Here is a 23,327-nt window from a genome sequence, read left to right on the forward strand (position 1 = left end):
CAATCTGTCTGTTCATGTATCATTTGAGAGAAAAGTGTTTACATTCATGTTAAATAAAAGATATTCCTTTGAACTGTTACCATTTTTGTAGTGGCCATTTCACTCTTTTATTGGCTTTATGATTGTGTACGGCTGTGTATATTATTGTTCAACAGGTTGCACTTTACATTAACTTTAGTTCCTGCACAGTGACTCTATGCTCACACAAGAGTTTTGCATTGCAGCTGTGTATAATTTGATAAGATGTAAAATATTTCCATAAGTATGACCTCAGAGCTGTTGATAACATAATAAGCCTAGTCTACTGAGGAGTTTTTTATTATTATTATTTTTTATCTCAGAGCAAACTGGATGGACATGAATGACTAAATAACAGTTTGTGAAGTGCAACCTCATATTTTAGGTCATAACTAAATGATTAAGTTTTTTTTTTTCTAATCACATGCACTTGTGGGGTCCTCTGGCATTAAATATACTGAATTAAGCTAAACAAATACAGATAACTTCAGATACAGTCAAAGGTACTTTTACTAGGAGTCTAATACATTGAGCACATCAAAAGTCAATGGAATTGTATTATTTGGTTATCATGTCTCTTTTGTCATCTGTACCATTTGTCATCTTTTGTTCTATCATTTAGCCACCATCATTGGCATATGAGCCTTTCTTATATTTTATGTGTAAAATTTTGCCTTGCTGCTGTGAAAAATTCCCTTTCTGACTGACTCAAATTTCTCTTTCTGGTTTTTATGTTTTATTTCAAATTATTTTATGTTCATTTTATGTTGTCTTATTGCTTTGATTTGGAATTATTGTTGAAGAAACATCTGATCGAAGCTCGCCGAGAACACAGCCTTCTAGCTACCCTCACAAACCTGTCTTTTCAACGAGATCTTATCAGGCGTGGTCGCCTGTTCCTGTCGCCGTCCCCAGCCAAGCCAAGTCTGGTTTTGGCTCCCTCTCCAGTTCGTCATCCAACACGCCTTCTGCCTCTCCATTAAAGTCTGTCTGGTCCATCAACTCTGCCTCCCCCATCAAGACCAACATCCCTGGATCACCTGCCTCCTCTGTAAAGTCAGTTAGTGACACAGCCTCTCCCATACGATCTTACAGAACCATCTCCTCTCCCATAAAAACTGTTGTCCAACAAGCCCAGTACCCTGTCCAGGTCTCCCCCAGTCCCCTGGCCTCACCAGGCAAAAGTGCCCCAGACCCCTTATCTGTCAAAGGATTGGCAGCATTGTCTGCTAGGACCTCCCCAATAACTGCCTCTAGCGGAGGAAATGCTCTTCTTGAGAGAACATCCATGGGCCTGACCCCGCCAACCTCACCCAAATCTTCTCTAAGTATGTTTGGTTCTCCGTTGTCATATAAGACCATACTGGGAAACTCTAGTGGCACAACATCTTCCTCCTCACCAATAAAAACAGTCCCTGGTCTCTCTTCAGTGCGTTCATTTGCCTCAGATGCCACTGCTCCTGCAAGAAACCTGTTTGCCTCACTTTCATCACCACTGAAATCCACTACCCCTCCAAGTGCAGCAGCTCTGATCAATGGAACTGTATCTCCTACACAGTACCGCTCTTCATCCCCAACATCTCTTCTCTCCAGCAGTCTGCAAGAGAGAATACAAGCGACCACCAATGCAGCAACTACAAGTGTCAATGCAGCATTTGATGAAGTCGAAAAGACATTTAATTCTTGCTCTGCAGGCTATGGCACTCTGAAGTCCTTGTCCTCCTCTGCATCATCCTCATACCAGTCCATTAGGTCATCAGCTTCTAGTTCCCTTTATCCCTCTCTAAGAGCCCCCCCTAATGCCACCACAGCTGTAACATCTAGTACTATGACTGTTCCGGTGTACTCTGTTATTAACGTGCTGCCAGAGCCCCAATTTAAAAAGTTACCTGAGGTATCCAAATCAGCTGCTGCTCTTCTGTCTCCGAGAAAGACTGTGCCCCCTGAGATGAATTCTCAGTCATCCTTTGCCAGAACTCTTTCCCCCATTAAAGCCCCCGTTTTTTCACCCGGGATCAAATCCAGCACTGCGTCACCACTGTCATCCAGCCAAGAGATTTTGAAGGATGTAGCTGAAATGAAACAGGACTTAATAAGAATGTCGGCCATTTTACAGACAGACCCAAATTCAGCAGCCAGTAAAGGATTTCAGTCTGATTCTCCAAAAGAGAGTAAAATAGAGGATGAGGAGCCATATCGGATTGTGGAGAAAGTAAAACAAGACTTGGTAAAAGTGAGTGAAATCCTCACCAAAGACGGTGGGAAGGATGGTAGGGCTTCCCCAGCTAGGGGTTCCTTGGATGACATCCATTTCTCAAAAGTACAAGTTGAACAACCACCCAGTAACTGGAGCTACCCACCAAGATATGAGACAGTGGTTCCTCAAGCCAAAACCAAAATAATACCTGACAGAGATTTCAATCTCTCCAAAGTTGTTGACTACCTTGCTAATGATGTGGGCAGCAGCTCTTTCTCCAAAATGCACGACACAAAACATAAAGCAGATGAAGGCAAAAGAGAAGGAGAGGGCAAAGAAAAGCAGAAACGAGTCTTAAAGCCAACAATAGCAGTTCAGGAGCACAAGCTGAAAATGCCTCCAACAAACATGCGGTCTTCCCCTTCAGACAAAGAAATAAGTAAAGTCGCAGATGCACTTTTTGGAGCAGAAACTGTACTAGAATCCCCTGATGACATCTCACACGAACAGGACAAAAGTCCTCTCTCAGACAGTGGGTTTGAGACCAGGAGTGAGAGGACACCTTCTGCCCCACAAAGTGCCGAAGGCATGGGTCCCAAAGCCCTTTTTCAAGACATCCCAGTTCCGCCAGTCATCACTGAGACTAGGACTGAGGTTGTCCACGTTATCAGAAGCTATGAGCCAGAGGATGAGAAACAGCTTGCAATGGAGGATGCACATCCTGTCAGATATATTGATTCAGATTCTAAAAGCCATCAGATTCAATCTCCATCAACCCCAGACCAGAATAAATGTTATACAGTAAAAGTTAGCCCTGATGAAGATCCAATGGGGAAAGGGATGAGGGTAAAGGAGGAAACTCACATCACTACCACCACCAGAATGGTCTACCATAAACCACCTGGAAAAGAAGCAGCATCAGAAAGATGTGAAGAAACTATGTCTGTGCATGACATAATGAAGGCTTTTCAGTCAGGCAAAGACCCATCTAGAGAACTGGCCGGATTGTTTGAACACAAGTCCGGCAATGATGAAACATCACAAAGGGTCCTTGATGACATCAACTCCAAACCGAAGGTTGAAAGAATAATTGAGGTTCACATTGAAAAGGGCAATAAAACAGAACCAACAGAAGTCATTATCAGGGAGACAAAAAACCAAACCGAGAAGGAAATGTATTACTACCCAGGGAGTAGACAAGAAGATGAAGAGCCTGAAGAGTCACTTCCAGTCTACCTTGACTCCCCCAGAGTGCACACACCTATGTCCCAGGAAGAAGACAGTCGTCCTAGTTCTGCCCAGCTCATGGCGGATGACTCTTACAAAGCACTGAAGCTTCTTAGCCAGCAGTCTGTAGAGTACAATGAGGACGAATTATCAGAGCTAAGGGGGGAGTCCTACAATTTTGCTGAGAAAATGCTACTTTCTGAGAAATTAGACCAGTCTCATTCTGACACAGAAGAGTATCTAAGAGATAGATCTCGTTTCCACTCACCAGACAGAAGCAGCCACAGTGAGGGCAGGTCAGCAGGGCCCAGAACAGAGTATGTCTTCAGATCATCAAGAAATGTCTTTGACAAATCTGGACGAATGGCCAATGTTGATGATAGCTTTGATAAACTCACACTTGTGCAGTATTCCTCTGAGCCTGGTAGCCCAAAGCAGTCTGTTTGGATGCGAGTGTCTGATGATGCTCAGAGTAAGGAAAGAGAACAGCTTATGTATGAGGACAGAGTGGACAGGACTGTGAAGGAAGCAGAGGAAAAATTAAGTGAGGTATCTCAGTTCTTTCGGGACAAAACAGAACAGCTCAATGATGAACTCTCGTCTCCAGAAAAAAAATCTCGCAGACCAGACTTCAGAGAATCACGATCAGGGCCTAGTTCAACACAAAGTAGTCCAGAGAGGTCACCATATAGGAGTGGGGGTAGTGGGGAAGAATGGAGCAGAGAAAGGCTAAGAGACAGGTTTGGTTCCAGCGACAGAAAATGTGCAAGCTTACCCAGCAGTCCTGAAAGGAGAGTATTGCAGCAGTTCAGTGATACAGACCCAAGAAAACAAGGAGACAGCAAATTACAGGGAAGTGAGAGTCCAAAACCTTTTCAAATGTGTTCTTCCAAAGTCAGTGCAGTGAGGCTAAAGTTTGAGCAGGAGGCTCAAAGGCAAGATAGGAGTCCTCAGGGTTGTCAAAACCAAAACCCTCCAGTCAGAAAACTCCAGGAAACTAAGCTACCTGTGTATCAGATGTTTGCTGGCTCTAATATTCCAAAAGCACCAGACATTCCAGGAAGTCAGAGGAAATCTCTAGAAAGTGAGTCAAATAAATTCTCACCCAAGTGTGATGTCAGTGCAAAAGATCAGGAAGAGAACAAGTTGTTCAAAACATGGGAGAGCCAAGGGTATGGACACTATAAACCCCAATCTCCCAAACTTTCTCATTCTTCTATACATGAAAGTACAAAAGATCGCAATAACAGTGAATCCCAAAGACAAGAAACGACTAAGAAAATAATCTACACTGAATTTGTTGTTCGAGAAAGTCCAAATAGCAATGATAGTCTAAAAAAAAACTCGGAATCGCAAATTCCAGTAAGAAAGACGTCTAATTTTTCAGAAAATAGCAAATCCACATCTTTAAGATTTGATGAACATCATGAAAAGTCTGGGTCTCACAAACCTACTTCAGCTAGAAATCGGTTACACAGTAGCTCTGAATCCAATAAGTCTACTCGTGGATCATCGGTAGGAAAATCCACAGGCTCATCAGACAGTAGCCAGTCAAATGTAGTGTGCAATGGTGTTGATGGTGACCAAGTAGAGTATTTGGAACAAGTAACTCCTGTAGTTGTCACAGAGGGTTTCAAAGACATTAAACCTTTGCCTGTGTATGTCAGCATCCAAGTAGGGAAACAGTATGAGAAGGAAACGGCCTCAGGGCAACTGGGAACATACAAAAAGATAGTAAGCCATGAGAGTAGAACAGTGCATGAAACTAGGGGGGCATTTTACTCTGTCAAACAAAAGCAGTCTCCTTCTCCTCAAGGAAGTCCAGAAGATGACACTCTAGAACAAGTGACTTTCATGGACAGCTCTGGGAAAAGTCCTGTTACTCCTGAGACCCCCAGCTCAGAGGAAGTTAGTCTGACATCCAGAACGCCAGAATCTGTGATAGGCTTCATGCCTGGCATGCCAAGCCCTATCCCAGAGGAATCTGAAGAGTCAGAGGGAAAGACCTTTATCTATAAAGAGCCCTCAAAAGAGAAATCTAAGCCAGCTTCCCCAGAGAATCACAATAGGAAGCTAAGCGGAGACAGAGGGAAGTCAAAGGACAAGAGAGTGGCTTATATAGAATTTCCACCACCTCCTCCTTTAGAGGCAGAGCGGTCTGATCCTGAGAAAAGGGGTTCATGTGCTTCTTCTGAGGCAGAAACAGAAATGATTGAGGTGAACCTTCAAGAAGAGCATGATAGACATCTCTTAGCTGAGCCAATCATCAGGGTCCAGCCTCCATCCCCAATCCCCCCTGGAGCCGAAAATAGTGACTCCAGTGATGATGAGTCTGTCTTCCATCCCATCCCTATTAAAAAGTACACCTTCAAAATGAAAGAAGAAGGAGAAAAACGCCAGAAGCACAAAAGATCAGAGAAGAATGGAAATAATAAAGAGTCTGGGGTTAATGGTGTTGTAAAGGCGGAGGATGCTGACTTAGAACAAAATGGCAATGACCAGTCAATCACTGACTGCTCCATAGCAACCACAGCCGAGTTCTCCCACGACACAGATGCAACTGAAATAGACTCTTTAGATGGTTATGACCTTCAGGATGAGGATGATGGACTGAGTGAGGACCCTAAAACTTCAAGTCTGTCTAATGATGGAAAAACCACCGACCGCTCATTTAGTCAGTCTAAGCTCGAAGTGATAGAGGAAGAGAAATGTGAAGATGGGGCTGATAATGGAAAAACAAAAAGTGGTGCATCTGCAGCAAAAGGTAGTGGAGATGAAAAAGATTACACACTTGAAGGAAGACATCCAGATAGGCAGGGCTTTTGCGAAAACTACTTTGGCTACCAACTTGAAGAGGAGCTGAACTCAACTTTTAAAACTGTTGCCACCAAAGGTCTGGACTTTGATCCCTGGTCGACAAAAGGAGTTGATAATGAAGGGGTTTTTGAGTCCAAAGCAAAAGAGGAGGACCCCAAGCCCTTTGGTTTATCAGTGGAGGACAAGTCACAGGCTACCACACCTGACACAACCCCTGCTCGAACACCAACTGATGAGAGCACACCAACTAGTGAACCTAACCCCTTCCCTTTCCACGAAGGGAAGATGTTTGAGATGACACGCAGTGGTGCTATTGACATGAGCAAGCGGGACTTTGTTGAAGAGAGGCTTCAGTTTTTCCAGATTGGTGAGCATTCCTCTGACCCTAAAACAGGGGAAAAGGGGAGAGGGGGCAAGATCCTGGGGGTACTTTCCTCTCAGTCAAAAGCAGGGGAGAGATCCACAGTAGATGGAAAGGTGAAGGTTGTAGATACTACCTTAGACAGCAGCACTACACCAACAACACCAGCAGCAACTACAGCAAAAGGCAGCCCTGCACAGCCTGGCAGTGACACTGACTATGCTGGTACTGATGCCCCCGCCTGTGAAGCCATAGCTGAGACTGCCTCCTCATGTACAATCACAGCCTCTAAGGTTGATTCCAAATTACGCACTCCTATTAAAATGGGCATAGCTGCCTCTATAACTGTGAAAAAAGACTCAGGGGATCTCACCGAATGCAAAACTGAGATGTCAGTGAGTCAGATGGTGCCAGAGAGAGTTAGTATAGAAGCCCAGTGTGCAGATAAACAGTCTGGCAGTCACACTGAGCCAAGACTAGAAAGAAGAGATTACCCCTCTGAAAACTGCAACAACAACAATAATCTGGAGTCCTCCAGTGTTCAGGCCAACTACATCCAGTGTGGTAGTGTGGTATTTAATTTGCAGTCCTCCTCTGAACCTACCCTTCAGAAAGCTAGCAGGATAGAAACACTCTGCTGCAGGGATTTAGATGAGAGTGTGGAAGGGCACAGCAGCAGTCAGGTGCAGGAGCAGAAAAATGAAACAGTTAAAGAAAATGAGATGAAGCAGCCCAAGTCAAGACTTCCAGTGAAAGCATCAGGGTGGACCTTTCATACACAGGGAACAGCCATTGGGAAACAGAAGCCCAAACAAATAGTAACAGCAGAGGTCAGGAAAAGAGAGCCAGCCATAGCCAAAGTAGAGCCCAGGTCTAGGATACCTGTCAAGGAATTTAAGAAAAGTAGCATTGCTTCCCCAGCTAGCTCACCTCTTTCAGTTCGAGTTACCTCGCAGCCAATAAAGACATTAAACACACATAGATCAGCCATACAGTTGCCAACAAGACTCCCATCTAAGAACCGGCCTCAGGTCAGCAGTGTCACAAGCGAGGCCACGAGTAGGCAGGGCAGACAGGAAAACCCTAGTGAGATTTGTAAACGCACCATCGAATACTTTAAAGACATTAGCGGGGAGACGCTAAAGTTGGTGGACCGCCTGTCAGACGAGGAGAAAAAGACGCAGACAGAGCAGTCGGAGGAAGACAGCACCTCCCGGAGCACCTCTCTGTCGGACGCCTCCCAGCCTTCCCAGCCCTCCCAGCCCTCCCGCTCATCCAGGTCTGGTAGAGGTTCGAGGGCTGAGGCCGGGGCCGCGTCCGTAAGGGCAAAGGTGGCGACGACGGACAGGGCCTCCGGCAGTGAGAGGAGCAGGAGGAGTAGGCGGACTGGTGGGAAGGAGGGCAGTCAGGGACTCACAGGGTCTCGAACGCCTCCCATCGCGGAGATCAAGCCTAGTTTGTAAAACTTTCACACTATGTTTAAAATACATCTATATATTTGAATATTTCACTTTTAGTTGCATGACATCGTTGTGATCGTTTAATGACTGGAATGCCTGTGGCGTGTTTACATATTCTCTTCAGAACAGTAGCTGTCATTAAAATTTCTTTTCTTGTCATTGATGTACTGTGTACTGTACTGTCCATGTTGCAAGATTCTCTTTCTCCTGTTTCCCTCTTTCCCCTGTAAAACTTCTGTATGAGGGAGTGAGCATGCCAGTAGTAATGGCTGGTCACTGCCACAACCAGCCCCCTGTTTTGACCACTCCCTGGTCTGTCTGTCTGTCTGTGCGGGGTGGTTACTCAGTTATTGTAGTAGTTTGTCATAGAATGTCATATTATTTTCCTTGGAACTAACTAGTGTTTACAAAAAAAAACACAAAGTGTCTTCGCATGTTGACATTTTAGATTCTAACATAGACTTTTCCACCCTAGATTTGTAGAACTACGAGTCTGTCCTTGAGAGTCATGTTATGTTGTGTTTTGTGTGGTTCTCATGACAGTTACTGCCTGCTTAGAGGATACATACCACAAACAGTCACAGAGCACCACTTACTCTATGGACACATTTAAGTTGCCCATAATGTCTCAAGTATGAAATATCCTTTTCTTGCCATCTCTGGAAAGTAATAAAAATATTTTAAAAGTGAATTAGTTAAGTGCAACCTTGATAAATGTTAATAAAACTGCATATATAGGAAAATCTGTTCAAACTGACAGATATGCTAAGATATAGCTAACATCACGTAGTCAAAAAAAAACAAAAAAAACAATTTAAATGTTTTGAGAACAAGTGGCCAGAAAAGGAAAATTACCCATTTAGTTTTTTTTTTGTTTTCTTTTGTTTTCTTTTTTTTTTATCTTACATTAGTATACAGGGGATGTATAAAATTAATTATATTAATTTATTATTGTCCTGCATTTTTACCAGGTCCCCAGAGTCCATGTGAGCGAACAGACTTACGCATGGCTATTGTTGCAGATCACCTGGGTCTCAGCTGGACAGGTAAGAATCAGATAAGTCTTAGAGATCCTGTCTTCCATAAACAGTGTTGTTTACTGCCATCTTGAGGCTAAATGAAGGCCCTACAAATGTTTTTTTTTGGTGAAATCCAAATCTCCACACTAAAAGATGTAGTGAGTTGTATTCCGGCCAAGTTAGAGCTGTCCGTCAGTCGGTTTATATATGAGCTCTGATAAAAGAAGGTAAAGAAAAGAAAAGGTAAAAGGAAAAAAAAGTTTAAAACATTTACATCGTCTTGTGATCATTAAGATAATATGAAGTTGAATAGAAACAGGATTTTACTAGTGGATTCATATTTAATGTCTTACAGCCTTTTTTATTTCTTCATGTGAACTATTAAAGATTAAGTTAGAGTTGTATTTGTATCCCATCACAGAGCTGGCTCGGGAGATGAACTTCACAGTGGATGAAATCAACCACATCAGACTAGAAAACCCGAACTCTCTTACAGCACAGAGCTTCATGCTTCTTAAGAAATGGGTCAGTCGGGAAGGAAAAAATGCTACAAGTAAGTCTATTTATTAGAAGTTGTTTCTGCTCTTGAATGGATCCTTAAAGTTTATTAGGGCAAAAAAAGAGGTTATAGTCTATGATAATGAAGCTCAGACCCCCACCGGGGGTTGTGACCCACACCAGAAAGAGATCACATATAACACTCATTTCAAACTCTCTGACTGTAAAATTTATCAGTTTCAGTACAGATTGTAAAAAAAATTTTTACTGGCATCTAAGGCTCTCAATAGTCTTAGTCTTGATTATTTTTCTGAACTGCCTTTAAATTATGAGCCTGTTAAAACCCTCAGGTCTTCTGGATAGTTTTTTTTTTAAAGAATTCCTTAAGTTGCAGCTGAAATCTACAAAGAGAGAACTTTCTCTTACCTTCCTTTTACGTTGTCTTTTAAAGTGACATTATTTAGCTTTTGAAAGTATTTCAACTAGTATTTTCTTCTACTTTTAATTGTAGTTTGTGTTTTAAAAATTGTAATTTTAAATTTACTTTGTTTGATTTTACTATATTTCTTTTACTTCCTACATTAAGTTTGTTTTAGTGTTTTGAAAAATACAATTTGTTCTTTTTTAATATATTACTTTTACTTTTTATTTACCTACCTATTTACCTCACAGAATGAGAATGAGAGAGAAAGAGAGAGAGATTTTTGGAATTTTTTTTCTTTTTCTGTTATTCCTGTAAACATTTTACAAAGTTATGTGAAGTGTTGCATAAATAAAGTCTGATTAAATGAATAACACCTTAAAAGACACTTTCGAATCAAATTTGCTAAAGTAGCTTTTTTTTTTATTTCACAAGCTACAGTAATCCATTAAAGTTCTCTTGCTGTCCTGTTTACTCTCATCGCTCCCTCTCTGTCAGTTTTCTAAGTCCTAAAGCACTTTTCTAGACTACATGCGTTAATTCAGGATGAATTATGAGCAGAAAAATAATTTTGCTCAAACTTCTTTGTAAAATAGTTTTCTGGACAATCCATTAAAGCTGGTTTATTTTCTTCCACAGCGGATGCCTTAACTGCAGTGCTAACCAAAGTCAATCGGATGGATATTGTGACTTTACTGGAGGGCCCGATATTTGACTATGGTAACATTTCAGGCACAAGATGTTTTGCCGATGATAACGCTGTTTTCCGGGATCAGGCTGATGGTAAAGTTTAGCTTTACTAGCTGACCTTTTACCTCTCCCTGCTACCTTTTTTGTTGTGCCAGTGCATGGATTGTAGACATTATTTGCCAAGTGCAAATCTTTGAAGTAGCTGATTTAATACCAGATTTGAGCTTTGCTTGGACAACTGGATATTTACTGTTTTTAAAGGCTTTCCTGATTTCTGTGCATCAAAAGTATATTTTCCACCTAAATATATGCAACATTTCCAACCTACTTGCTTTTAGATTAAGAAACAATTGTTTTTAATAATACTTTACTAGCAGAACTTTTTTTATTAAAATGTCCTCTAGTAGTTTTTATCTTGATCACATCATGCTTGGGGTTTATTCATCACTAAAAATCTAAACGTTGTATCCAGTTGTCACAAATGAGAAATTTTACAGCTAAAACTCCCTTTCTAAGTGCATGCTGCATATTACAAACTACTTTCAGTGTTTTTCAGTAACGTCTGACTGGTAGAAATGATATAACCTTGTAGAGTTTGCTTTTCTCTGTTGGTTTAGTTTAGCTCCTCTAGTTCTCCTCCAGTTCCTCTGAGCCTTCCCTGGATAGATGAGAGCATCTCTACCCTTGTGAAACCACACTGCCTCCTCCTCCTCCTCCTCCTCCTTCTCCTCCTCCTGCATCCCATCACCTCCCCACAGCAGTACCCACTGCTGATAACAGCACATAACAGCTCTTAATAAGTTAAGAGTCATCCACATGTGCCTGCTCCTCATTTATTCACATCGTTCATTCATTTTCTTGTTTCATCAGCATGTTTTATATTTGCAGTCTTTTGCAAATGTGTGTTCTTTTCTGTGCTTTCTCTATTTAATTTGTTCCTCCTTTTTGTCTTTCTTTTCTGCATGCATTTCTTTTTTTTCTTATCCATTTCCATAGTCTGCGTGATTATCCCCTTAACTCCCAGAAGCACTGAAGCAGCTTTCATTGTGCGGACAAGTCCCATCTTTCCAACACCAACCCCTCCACCCACTCCCCTCACACCTGCTACAACGCCTAACTGCCGTCCCTTTTCCCCACGTCGCTCTCCCAGTTACGAATCCTCCATTTCACTCAAAGACTTGGCACCCTCAGCAGCGTTCGCGCGGCAACAATCCAACTTCCTCCCCTCTTTTTCTCCTCGCTATGCAGACCCTTTTCAATCTTCTGCTTTTCCTTTCTCATCCCGCCTGTCCTCCCCAATCCCCCTCATCACATCTCCTTTACCGACCTCGCCTGCTCCTAACTCGCCTTCACCCTTCCCAGCTTTGTCTGTTCCAACTTCTCCCACATCTGTCCCAGCCTCCCCTACTCCCACCACACCTGCTCCGGTCCCATTGCACACCCCTTCCCTCACATTACCAGGACCATCACCTGACCTTTCCTGTAACGCTGACCCTGACAGAAGCGCCAGCACTCCAACAGACCTCACCCTCATATCTTCTTCCAGTGACCCAGACCTATCACATCCCATCACCACATCAGTTTCACCCATCCCAGCCTCACCCAAATGCACGACCCCACCTTCTGTTACCACCTCTCCAAGCAAAGACTCTTTAATGGCCCAGCTGACCTGCTCATCCTCCCGCCCTGTGTCCCCACTCTCTGTGTGTACGCTTCCTCCCGTCTCTCCCTCAGGGTCCCGTTGTCCCAGTCCTTCTTCCCCTCCTCTCCGCTCCCTCTCTCCCTGCCCTGCTTGCCAGTGCACATGCGCACCCTCAGTCACCCCACCTCCTGCTCGAACCCGTATCGATCCGTCTAAAATGGAAATATTTATTTAGCTCGCTCAGTTCCTTCTTGTTCCGTCTCTTCCACTCTTCCTTCTTCACATCTCTCATCTGTCATTTATCTCATGTGAGCATGTAACAGACCACCCTTGCCGCTATTAATGTGACCACTAATGAACCTCCGACTTTAAAAAAAAAAAAAAAAAGGCACTATAAGTGCAGCACGTTTAATACTATTAAACAACTATTGGAGTGCAATAGTGTATTTCTAATACTTAAGTTTTTAAGAAGTTTTTACACAGGCTTTGTAATAAAGGATCTGTTTATATACATATATGTATATTTATATAGTACCTGTCAAAGGTTTGGACACACTTTCCTATTAAATTCAATGGGAAAGTGTGTCCAAACTTTTGACTGGTACTGTATATGTATATGTATGTGTGTGAATGTATTTTATCATTTCTTAGCTAGTGGTGTCCTGGGTACATGCTTTACACTCCAGTCTTTGTCATTGTCCATGCCATATGCTGTTTGTGGTAGGGTTTGTGTGTTTTTCATTGTGTTGTCTTGTTGTTTGTGTGTGTGTGGCATGTTTCTACATTTGTATGTTTGTACATTTGTCATCCTGTCACTTGCAGATTTTCAGAGCATTCTAGCGGAGCTGCAGTCTCCTGCTGCACTGCACTCCAGCCCCAACTTCCTGGAACCTGAACTCCCCGTCACTCCCAATCCTTCCCTTGCCCACCATCAGCCGCACCATTACCCAGAACCAGACACGCCTTTCCACGCTGAAACCCACCCTCAGCCCCCGCCTTGGAGTCCAGAGATAGAACCCAGTAGCCTAGATCCAGACAGCCCCCCTAAGAGCCCACCCAGACCATGTGAGCTTGCCCTGTCCGTCTCTGCCTTTGAACTTCCTGATCCTCTTCCCTCTAAGGTCAGAAAGCCCCACATCGCTCTGAACGACCAGCTGCTTCTGAGCGAGGAAGAGGACAAATCTGTTCAAGAAGTGGAGCCCACCCACAAGCTCAGGTCACACACTTTCCCAGCAATGTGTGAATTAGACGTTGACATGGCATACTCCACATCTTCCCCTTCACTTTCATCAGTGTCATCAATAACTCCGTCATCGCCTGACAGAGTACACATGGGAGGTGAAGGAGTGCAGACAGAAAGTTTCAATGGGACGCAGGACGATGCAGGTTTGAAGGGAGGTGAAAAGGAAGTGAAGACAGAAGAAATGCAGAAAGTTGTCGAGATGGTTGCAGCAGAGTTAGCAGAGGGAAATGGATTAGTCGAAAAGTGGGTTGAGCAGGATTTGATAAAGAATGTAGAAAGAAAGTGTGAGATGATTATAAAAGACAGGTCTAAGCTGGCAGAGAAGAATATAATTTTTGTGGAACAGAAGAAAGAGTTTCCAGAGCAAGACAAAGATGTGATAGATGAGCAGCGGGAATGTAAGAAGGAAGCATGTGAGGAAGAGGAAATTAAAAATATGCAGATTGTCTCAAAACAGCTCCAAAATCTGACAGAAATTGGGTCTGAAGTGGAAAAGGGTGCAGAAGAAACGGAGACTTTTGAAGAGGGTGCCGATCAAACACCCGAGTTTCAAAAAGTTGATGGGAACTGGGGGGAAAAGGTCCAAAAAGGGGACAGAATGGATGACACTGGTGAAGAACTGAAGTTTAAGGGTGAAAAAGATGTTTGTGTAGCCTCAGAGGTGGACTTGGCAACTGAGGACCAGACTGTACCTGACCTCTCCCCTCAAGCTTGGGTGGAAGCACTTGAGCAACTCCAGCCTAGTGAGTCTGGATCCAATGAGGACGAAAAGGAGGAGGGAGGCAAAGAAATCCAAGACGAGGTGTTAGGAACCTTGTTGGAGGAGATGAGGAGAGAAGAAGGCTCAGAGGAAAAGGAGGAGGATGAAGAGAAGACTGAATCCAGGGATCAGGAGAGTCCTGAACGACTTGAACAGGCAGAAAAAGACCTATGTTCGCTTTCAGGTTGGCATAGCGATTCATCCAGCGTCAATGTGGAACCACCAACACCAGGCCGCAGTGTTAGCTCAGACCTGCTGGACAGACGGGAAAGGTAAAATCCAGACCCAGCTATTCTCATCAAAAATCCTTGCAAAGCATTTTCTCTTCCAGAAATATGACAACTTACTTGAAAAGAAAAATCATGCCAGACTCGTTTCATTTGCATTAAACTCTAACCAAAAATGGTGTTCGCTACGTTGTTTTTCTTACCCAACAGTCAAGAGAACTCTAGTGACTCCATCACTTCCTCGTCGAGAGGCGAATCAGGGAGGTCGCGACAGAATGGCGATAATTCAAAGCACTCACCTCAGGACGGCTCATCTGAATCATCGAACGGCAGGAAGGAAGAGGGAGCACTAGTGTCTGAGAAAAAAGTCCAGGTAAATTTTTACATGAAATAATAATAAGAAGAATCAGATCCAGATCTCTCTGGGAGTGGAAGAACACAGCATCCAGTCCACATCGTTTTCTGTCTGAAGGACTGCATTTTGTTATTGCAGGAGAAACCCCTAAAATCCTTGGCACAGGTTTTTTTTTCTTTATTCCTTTTAAGCAGCTAAACACAGAGATAAAGCAGAGCCAGGTCATCAGCAAAATTCTGTCAACTAACTAATGCATTTGTTTGTCTTGTAATACTCTAATAATTCCTCCCTGTGCAGCGGGTTAGTGTAGATTCCGGTTCAGAGGAAGAACAGACTGTAACCACCAGAATCTTCAGACGCCGTCTCATATTAAAGGTACCCTGAAAGCCTGGAGTGTAGGCTGGCTGGGCTTTGGGTTGGTTTGGTTTAGTCTAGCCTGCTCAGTCTGGTGTGGGCTGTAGTTGTTTTGCTCGATGAACAGATAGCTCTGCTCTCCATCTGTGCGTAGATTTGTGTCCACAAATATGTTTGTGTTTATGTGTTACTGACCCTGTCACAGTTGGTGATTGAAGACTAACCCAGCCTCTTTCTGACATGGGACATTCTTCTCTGTTGAGGTTTTCTTTCAGTGTGGTGCTGAGGATGGATTCTTTCTCTATTTTCCTGTCATGTTTGAAGTGGTAAAAAAAAAAAAAAGCTATGATTCATGAGCTAACCACTAACAATTGCAGGGAGAAGAAGCAAAGAATATCCCAGGCGAGTCTGTGACAGAGGAACACTACTTGGACCACGATGGTAACCTCATCAGTAGAAAAGTAATGTGCAGCTTTATTCCCGTGTCTCATTTCAGTCTGAAATATCACAAGCAGAAGGGGTTCATTATTTTTATACAAGCAAACACCTTCAGATCCTCTCTCTCCCTCTTGTCAACATCCTTTTACGTGGGGCAGGTGATCAGGAAGGTTATTCGACGTGTGTCAACTCCCACACCAGAAAACCAAGGAGGTGACAGGTGGCTCAGTGACCGTGACCACACCCCCATTCCACAGGAATATGGGCTAGAGGTTTGCACAAGGATTACCTCTGACTGTTTTCTTTAAGGGGATGCTGTTCTTTGTGAGAGTAAATCAGTAGCTGGACTTTAACTCAAACTTTTGGCTTAAAGCTGCACTGGGAATTTATCACACAGTGTGTGTAAACAAAGAAAAAACTAGCAGTAAGAAGCGCTTTCCTCTATTCTATGCAAGAATACAATTATTTAGGTTGAATATTAAGACGTAGATCATGGTTAGATTGAGCTTAATTGGACCTCTAAACCCCTCTGAGTGCAGTTTTAGGTCAAAAATAAGAAAATAGTGTAAATCATTTTTCTTTCTTTCAGTGTTGAATGGATTAATTCTCTCAAGATAAATGTCCTCATTTTCTCTCTTTTGAGCAAATAAGAACAAAAAACACATAAAGCAGCCATTTGAAGTGCACCTCTGCATGCTTTGTTGTGAAAATGTGGTCTCTTTTGTATCTGAATACAAAGACGGACGCTGACTGTGCTGCTGCTGCTGATTGTGTGGTTTTAATTTTCTTCAAAGAATTTAACCAGTTTGTCAACACGATGACTAATGAGTGCTGTGACTCTGTTGTTTCTAACTCTGGTCATAATTTTTCTTCTTTCAGGTATCTTGGTGGTGTGTGTTGTTTGCCCTAATTATGTTTCCTATAACTAAGCTGCTACTAACCTTTGCTAATGTCAAATATAAATGGCAAATCCGTGAAAAACAGTCTCTTAAGTTCAGACTACTGTTGCTGCAGTGTGTGGATCTCTGATTCCACTTCTCTTTGGGTTACTTTTTCAGGCTTGTGTCGTAATTTATTTTGATACTTTCAACCACATTTGTGTGTGTGTGTTTGTGTTTTTCTAGCAAGGAGAAGGGTCCAGGAAAACCCGGCGGAAGGATGACAGAAGATCAGGGGATAAAAAGTACCATTCATAGGGATGGCTATGTTCTAGCAGGTACACAAGCCTACCAACTTTGACATGTCTGCGTGTCTAAACATGCACCTCTTGTTATTCACATTTTTTCAGCAGACGTGACGTAGGTGTGTATTAATAAAGTTTAATTGGGTCGCAGTGCTACAGTTTTGCATGCAGCTTCCCTGTTGTAGTTTACAAGGGACAGTAAAGGGAACTGAGACACCAGTGATGTTATTACAGGTCTAAATGTGGGATGTGGAAAGGCTCATCTGTTATTTTCATATTATTATGCGGCACAACAAGTCTCATACTTGCATGCTGTTAGTTTCTTTTGCTATCAGTAGTTGTGCTTCAAAAATATATTTATCAGTTTAGATAAAGTGAAAAAAATGATCAAAAAATGTACATACATAAAGTAAAGAAATAGATATGCCACACAATAGTGAGACAATATATAGAAAATGAAAATTGGTAGGATTTCAGGCTATTGGGTTATATATTAGGAGACCTTAGTGCTGAAAAGGGGCAACAGTTATTCTTAAAAAGATGCAGTGTTACCAGAAAAAGAATGGACAAAAGCAGTTCAAATAACTAAATATATAAAAATCCACTCTTCTCTGAATAGGGTTTGTACAAAATCTAAATTTAAACTTGCACGTATTGCATCGCTAAAAGGAAATGACAGTGATGCACCACAGTGGAGCTATACAGGGTGCAAGCCCTTTTTGTTGTTTTGTTTTGTTATTTTTTTATCACCTTGGATCTATATTTTGATTTCAAACTTGTTATGTGGTTAGGTGTGAAAATGTATCTTTGTCTTAGTTATAAAAAAAAATAAATAAAAAGATTAGGAATAAAAGCAATCATCTTTTGGCCCACCATTTGGATTCAACAGCTTTGGTTCTCATAGATACACTTGTGTATGGGTTTTCAAAGTGCTTGGTCGGTTCATAGTGCCAAAGTGATTCTGTGGATAAAAGCTGCCTCAGCTGTCTTTGTTCATAATTTTCTTATCTAAACAAACTCAACATCAAGCCTTAGCAACATTAGATGCATTATTCTCTCTCTTATTTACTCAAACTCTATATTTTTGCTTGTCATTATGCATCGAAATGAATTTCAGACCAATGACAGATAAGAGTCTAAACATCTAAAAATACATTCACAGAATGGCACAAGAGTGGTATCTTCTCAATTTACCACCTGAAAGAGAGTAAATAAAACTCCAAATGTTGCCTAAATAAGGCAGTTGATCTGTCTCGCTGTTGAACACACTCAGTGTAAACGGCTGGCTGGTCTGAGCCTGCTTATCCCCTGCCAACATTTCTGCCCTCAGTGTGTGTGTGAATAGGGAACGGTTACAAAGAGAACGGGCTGATAGGCGGTACACGCCTCAGCATTATATTGCCCTGCTGATACCCTCCATGTCTGTTTTTGTCCACTAAATCCCCAACTCACAACAGCTTTGTAACATCCAAAAAGAGTTTGTTATCCCACTGGCCAGACTGTTAATCCCTGCTGGGGCGCACACTTATGTTTGCACTGAATCATGCCGTCTTTACACAACTGATTTAGAAATAAAATGATCACTTTTGTGATGTCTGGCAAATAGTTTCAATGGCAAACATCCAAACTATCAAATATTAACACGATGATGACTGAAAGCTTCTTAAAATTTTAAATTGTGTATTTTTCGGGAAAGCACTGTCTCTTATCGATGATAGAGCTTGTTTTAGTGGGAAAAAAAAAATTTAATATATGATGCATTATGTTGTTTTTTTGCAGGTTTACAGGAACCGAGTTAGATATTTCCTGGGAACAAGAATTAAAAGGGCTGAGGAGTTCCAGTGTTTGGACTTAAGGCAAAGGTCCAGTGTGCAACTTTCTGCTTCACAAAAACAAAGGTTTTCATATGGGAGGAGTCAACCCTTCTGACTTACGCATGAGCATGAAAAACTCCCTCCTGGTCAATCAAAAGGCCAGGAGGTTCTCACTCTCTGACTGTGGTGGACCAGTGGACAGTGATTCTGCTTCCAGTTTTGTGTGAAACAATACGTGCCATGGGTCCACTGGTGGTTTGAGAGCTTTTTTTTTTAAATTATTATTTAGTTTTTTTCTGAGGAGCATTGTTTGTTACAACAGCAAAGACTCCACACAGGTGCAACTGTGACCAAAGATGGCACAAGAGCTCAATCCACATGCTGGGTGGAAAGAATGAAGCAGACACTGTAACACAAAAACATCAAATGGAACACTTCTGACCCAACTTCAACACTCGCCTTATAGTTTTTCTTGAACCCATTGCTGTCAGGATGTAAATTGTTTTTGGGATATTTTTCCTTCCTTTTTAAAAACTTAACTAACACAAAAGCTTTTTTTGTATATAAAAACTACAGTGTGTATAATTCTTAAGAAAGGGGAAGCTACTGCAGAGGATGCACTGAGAAGAAGGATCTTTTCAAGTGCTTTCATAATTTACTGAAACAGTTCCACTTTCGAAGATTTGTGTGAAACTTCACAAGTTCTTGTATTATTAATTATTAGAGCAGGTATAATGTTTGTATAAGAAAAAAAAAGCAGGTTTGATTTTAACAAGAAATTTCCAGAAAAGAAAAAATAATTCCCAAAGTGGGAGTTGAGCTAATCCTGCAAAAAAAAAAAAAAAAAGCAGCCTTTCAGAGTACTCATATTTTCATGCATGCTGTTCACATTATTTTAAGTACAATTTTTACAAGTTTGCAAACACTGTATTCAATGAGAAATAAAACCCTTTATCTAAACACATATATCCCCAAACATTTGTCACCATTTTTATATTTTGAATTGAAAAGGGATGCCATTAACGCATTTATCATGCTGGGGTGAGGATGAAAAAAGTTCAATAGCTCGTGGAGGATGTGATGTCTTGTTTGTCTGTGTTAAACTTGGAGGGCAGCTTCTGCTACAAGGATGAAGTGATCTGAATTTAAATGCTAGAAGGCTGGCTCGCTGTATAATTATAATTGTACTGTGTGTATTGGCTATTAAGGTGTAGGAGTCTCTGTACACTGTTAGACTGTTTGTAATCATTTTAGCAGTGTGTCGATTTGGTTTTCTAACGGCTGCTGTGCTATTAAAGGAAAAACGGGGGCATTTCACTTTGGATTTTTTGGTGAAGTATCTATTAATTTAAAACCTACTCACATTAAGGACACATAAAGACATTATTTGATTGTAGCTCTAAATAGCATAATGTATGACAAAACACTGGATGGTCAGAAATAATGATTTAAGCATTAAATAAATTGTGTTTTAACTCTGAAACTGTGTGATCTCTTTAGGCTTGAGAGTCTGTATATGCAGTGTCAAATAGAATTGTTTTCCCTAGCTCACTCAGAAGATTTTACTTTGCATTAGGAATTTTCTTTGTATTGGTTTTCATTAGATGCCCATGTAGTTCAAGTGTGGTGTTCTACTGAAGCGACGGCTACGTCTGCTGAAGTCTATGCTGTGGACATGAAAACTATGTATTTTTCTTTTCTTTTTTGGGAGGTGGGTGGGGGCTTAAAGGAAGTCAGTTAGGGTGCTAAATCACCTCCCCTTCTATACTATGTCAATCAGGGGTTAGAGCATCCTTTGATATGGTTGAACTATCAATTTTTGTCCATTTTGTTTGATATATGTTTTCACCTAAGCAGAATTTTTGATGTACAATTCTTACTAACAGAGTGAAGCCATTGAAATGTAACTATTCTAGCACTTTGGTTATTCAAGGTCTTTTAGGGGCTATAGCAGCAATGATGCCACCACAAATGTTTCAGACGTCTTTAAAGAAAATCAATTCAAAAATAAAAAAAAATAAATAAAAATGCAATGATTCTTATTCTTGTCTTTTGTGTCCTCCAGCATGTATTTGTCTATCTGTGAGTAATGAGATGTAATGCCCTCACGAGATGCAATATCTTTCAGTCAATATCTTCCCTTGCAAACCATCCTTGAGAAAAACTCTCCAGGGCCTCTTGTGTGTATCCTTGGACTCACTTTTGAGGCCATACAGCAGTGTTTCTGAATAATATTGTAAATGAATTAGTCATTAACTTTATTCTATGAAGTATTCATGACTTGCCTTGATTATCTGTTGGAATTGTTAATATTACAAAATTCATCTTTAAGTTTTTCATACAAACTACTTACAGACTATTTGTTAGGTACATTAATATAAAACATAATCAGTGTCAAATTTACTATTTTTACCTAGATGCAAGGAAATATTCTGATGTCTGCTAATTTGCATTATAATAATGAAATGCGTAATGTGTTGCTTGTCATTATTATGTCTGCGTATCTTATCGCTGGAAAATAATCCCTCGACTGGATTAGATTGAATTATGGCGCTTAAAACTGTAATATATGTTAAAAAAAAAAAAAGTCATTGAATTCACAAACATAGGTATAATCTGCTCTGGTCATATTTGAAAAATATACAAATTACAATTACATTGCCAAGGGCTTTTTTTTATATGTACATACGCTAAAGCTTTAACTTGAATTAAAATGAAAGACATAATACAGAGCACATGTAAGATGTTTAAACCATTATGCTTTTTAAAGTTTACTTTGGTTTAAATGATTAGTAATTTCTCATGTTGTCATGTTAATGATAACTCAACCGAATTTCTTTATTTGATTATAGTACAATTTGTGTTACTGCTTCAAACTGCCTTTCACTAAAAAGTTCAACAGCAATGTTTTCCATATTATATCTTTGGTTTACCCAGTTTCCATTTATGTGAGGTTAGTTTTATTTGACCAACTTTAAATGCTATCCACTCATACCCACTTATTGCTCACTTATTCCAGTGTAGGGTTGCAGTTCCAGAGCCTATCCAGCAGCTCCCAGGCAGGATGCAAAATACACCCCGGACAGGTTGCAAGTGCTTTGCAGGACTAATGCAGAGAAACAAACAACCGTTCATGCTCACACTCACTTCTATGGAAAACTTATTGATCAACTAACCTTTAAATGTTAATCAAAAAATTTCCACAGAAAGACATATAAGGTCATAAAGATATGCAGAATGATAAACCCTGAAAAATACATGCAAATGACAGACATTAAAAAAAAAAAAATCCATAAGCACTTAGATTAAATGTGAAAAAAACACTACCTCCCAGTAAAACCCCCATAGATTCATAATAACCAATATGAGACATACACTTGCAAAAGCATGAGTCATCTGTCCACAGTTGTGAACATGAGGTCATTTATATTTAACAAGGTTTCAGAACCATAACATAGTCACCTTCGGATTTGATCATTTATTCAAAGAATGGTCATGATCCGTTTTTTTTTTTTTTAAGAATGATTAAAAATGATGTCAGTATAGTAATGACTGACGCACCATATGGGGGTGAAAAGTTAGGAATATTCTAAGGGCCCCATGACTTGAGAGGGGCCCGAAAAGATGTACAAATTATATAAGAAAATCATTAAACCTTCATTAAAAATAATACTTTTTTATAAGGTTGTAAAGAATATAGCAGTAATATAAACTGATAAACCATTTATATCAAAATAACCTAGTTAGATGTATGCGCCGTGATTTAACCCTTTATAGGTACTCAAAGAAATACCTTCAAATTAGAAATTTTAACCTAAAATTGCCCTTCTGGTCTGAACCAAGACCTCCATGTTGTTGTTACATTAAAAAAAAAATAGTTTCATGCTGAATATGAAAGGAAATAAAGTGATCAAAAATAGTCACTTACTCCATAAAGGGTTCAACACAGCCCTAGATCTTTATTATTCCCATGAACAGTGGCAGATTTAAGAGATTTGGGGCTCCAGGCAAAGGCAGGCATGGGGCCCTATGGTAAATATTGCACTTTCTACTCCACTAATATATAACATTTGCGTTGCTAACAAACAGCCCGAATAAAAGTCTCTTTGCTGACTGAGAGGACCATGTATAATGACAGGGAAGGGTTGCTTTACTCGATGGTACAAACTGATCCTTTATTGTGACGAGTCATTCTTTAAGTTACAGATCAACTCACTGACCGCATCACACACACAGATCACATTAGGTATTAGTGCGTGGTCCTATACACGTGAAGGGTGGGGGGCCCGAGGCACACATAATATAATAATCATTCTGCTGACAGTTTAGCGAATGCATTTTAATAAAAAAAATTATAAGTAACTAAGTAATAAATAACCATAAGTGTATGACAAGTTTTATGGGGCCCAAAAAGAACTGGGGGCCCATGAAAAGCTTTTTTTTTTTTTTTTTTTTTGTCAGCTTGAAGCAATTGAAGCAAAAACAAAAATCTAAAACTTGCAATCAAGTGGTGGGGTCTATGCCATTGTCTTTCATAGGGCCCAAAATTCCTGGCGGCGCCCCTGAGTAACTTAGTTAGGATTTATTAAAAATTTCAGCATCA

General features: G+C 40.8%; 1 protein-coding gene across 1 annotated transcript in view; it reads left to right on the plus strand.

The window, feature by feature from the left end:
• Positions 1-20,701, plus strand: part of LOC306762203 (ankyrin-3-like) — a gene marked incomplete at its 5' end in the record, with an annotated part of 96,461 nt that extends 75,760 nt beyond the window's left edge. Inside the window, 11 exons of the mRNA XM_079248626.1 lie at positions 822-8,075; positions 9,052-9,126; positions 9,521-9,652; positions 10,658-10,801; positions 13,173-14,625; positions 14,791-14,953; positions 15,233-15,310; positions 15,667-15,750; positions 15,886-15,999; positions 16,852-16,943; positions 18,690-20,701. Coding sequence (XP_079104752.1) covers positions 822-8,075; positions 9,052-9,126; positions 9,521-9,652; positions 10,658-10,801; positions 13,173-14,625; positions 14,791-14,953; positions 15,233-15,310; positions 15,667-15,750; positions 15,886-15,999; positions 16,852-16,923 — 9,569 coding nt within the window. The 3' untranslated portion in view covers positions 16,924-16,943; positions 18,690-20,701. The remainder of the gene's footprint in view (positions 1-821; positions 8,076-9,051; positions 9,127-9,520; positions 9,653-10,657; positions 10,802-13,172; positions 14,626-14,790; positions 14,954-15,232; positions 15,311-15,666; positions 15,751-15,885; positions 16,000-16,851; positions 16,944-18,689) is intronic.
• Positions 20,702-23,327: the final 2,626 nt, after the last annotated feature.

Source organism: Telmatherina bonti (genome assembly GCF_933228915.1).
Source record: "Telmatherina bonti genome assembly, chromosome: 11".
Taxonomy (NCBI): Eukaryota; Metazoa; Chordata; class Actinopteri; order Atheriniformes; family Telmatherinidae; genus Telmatherina; species Telmatherina bonti.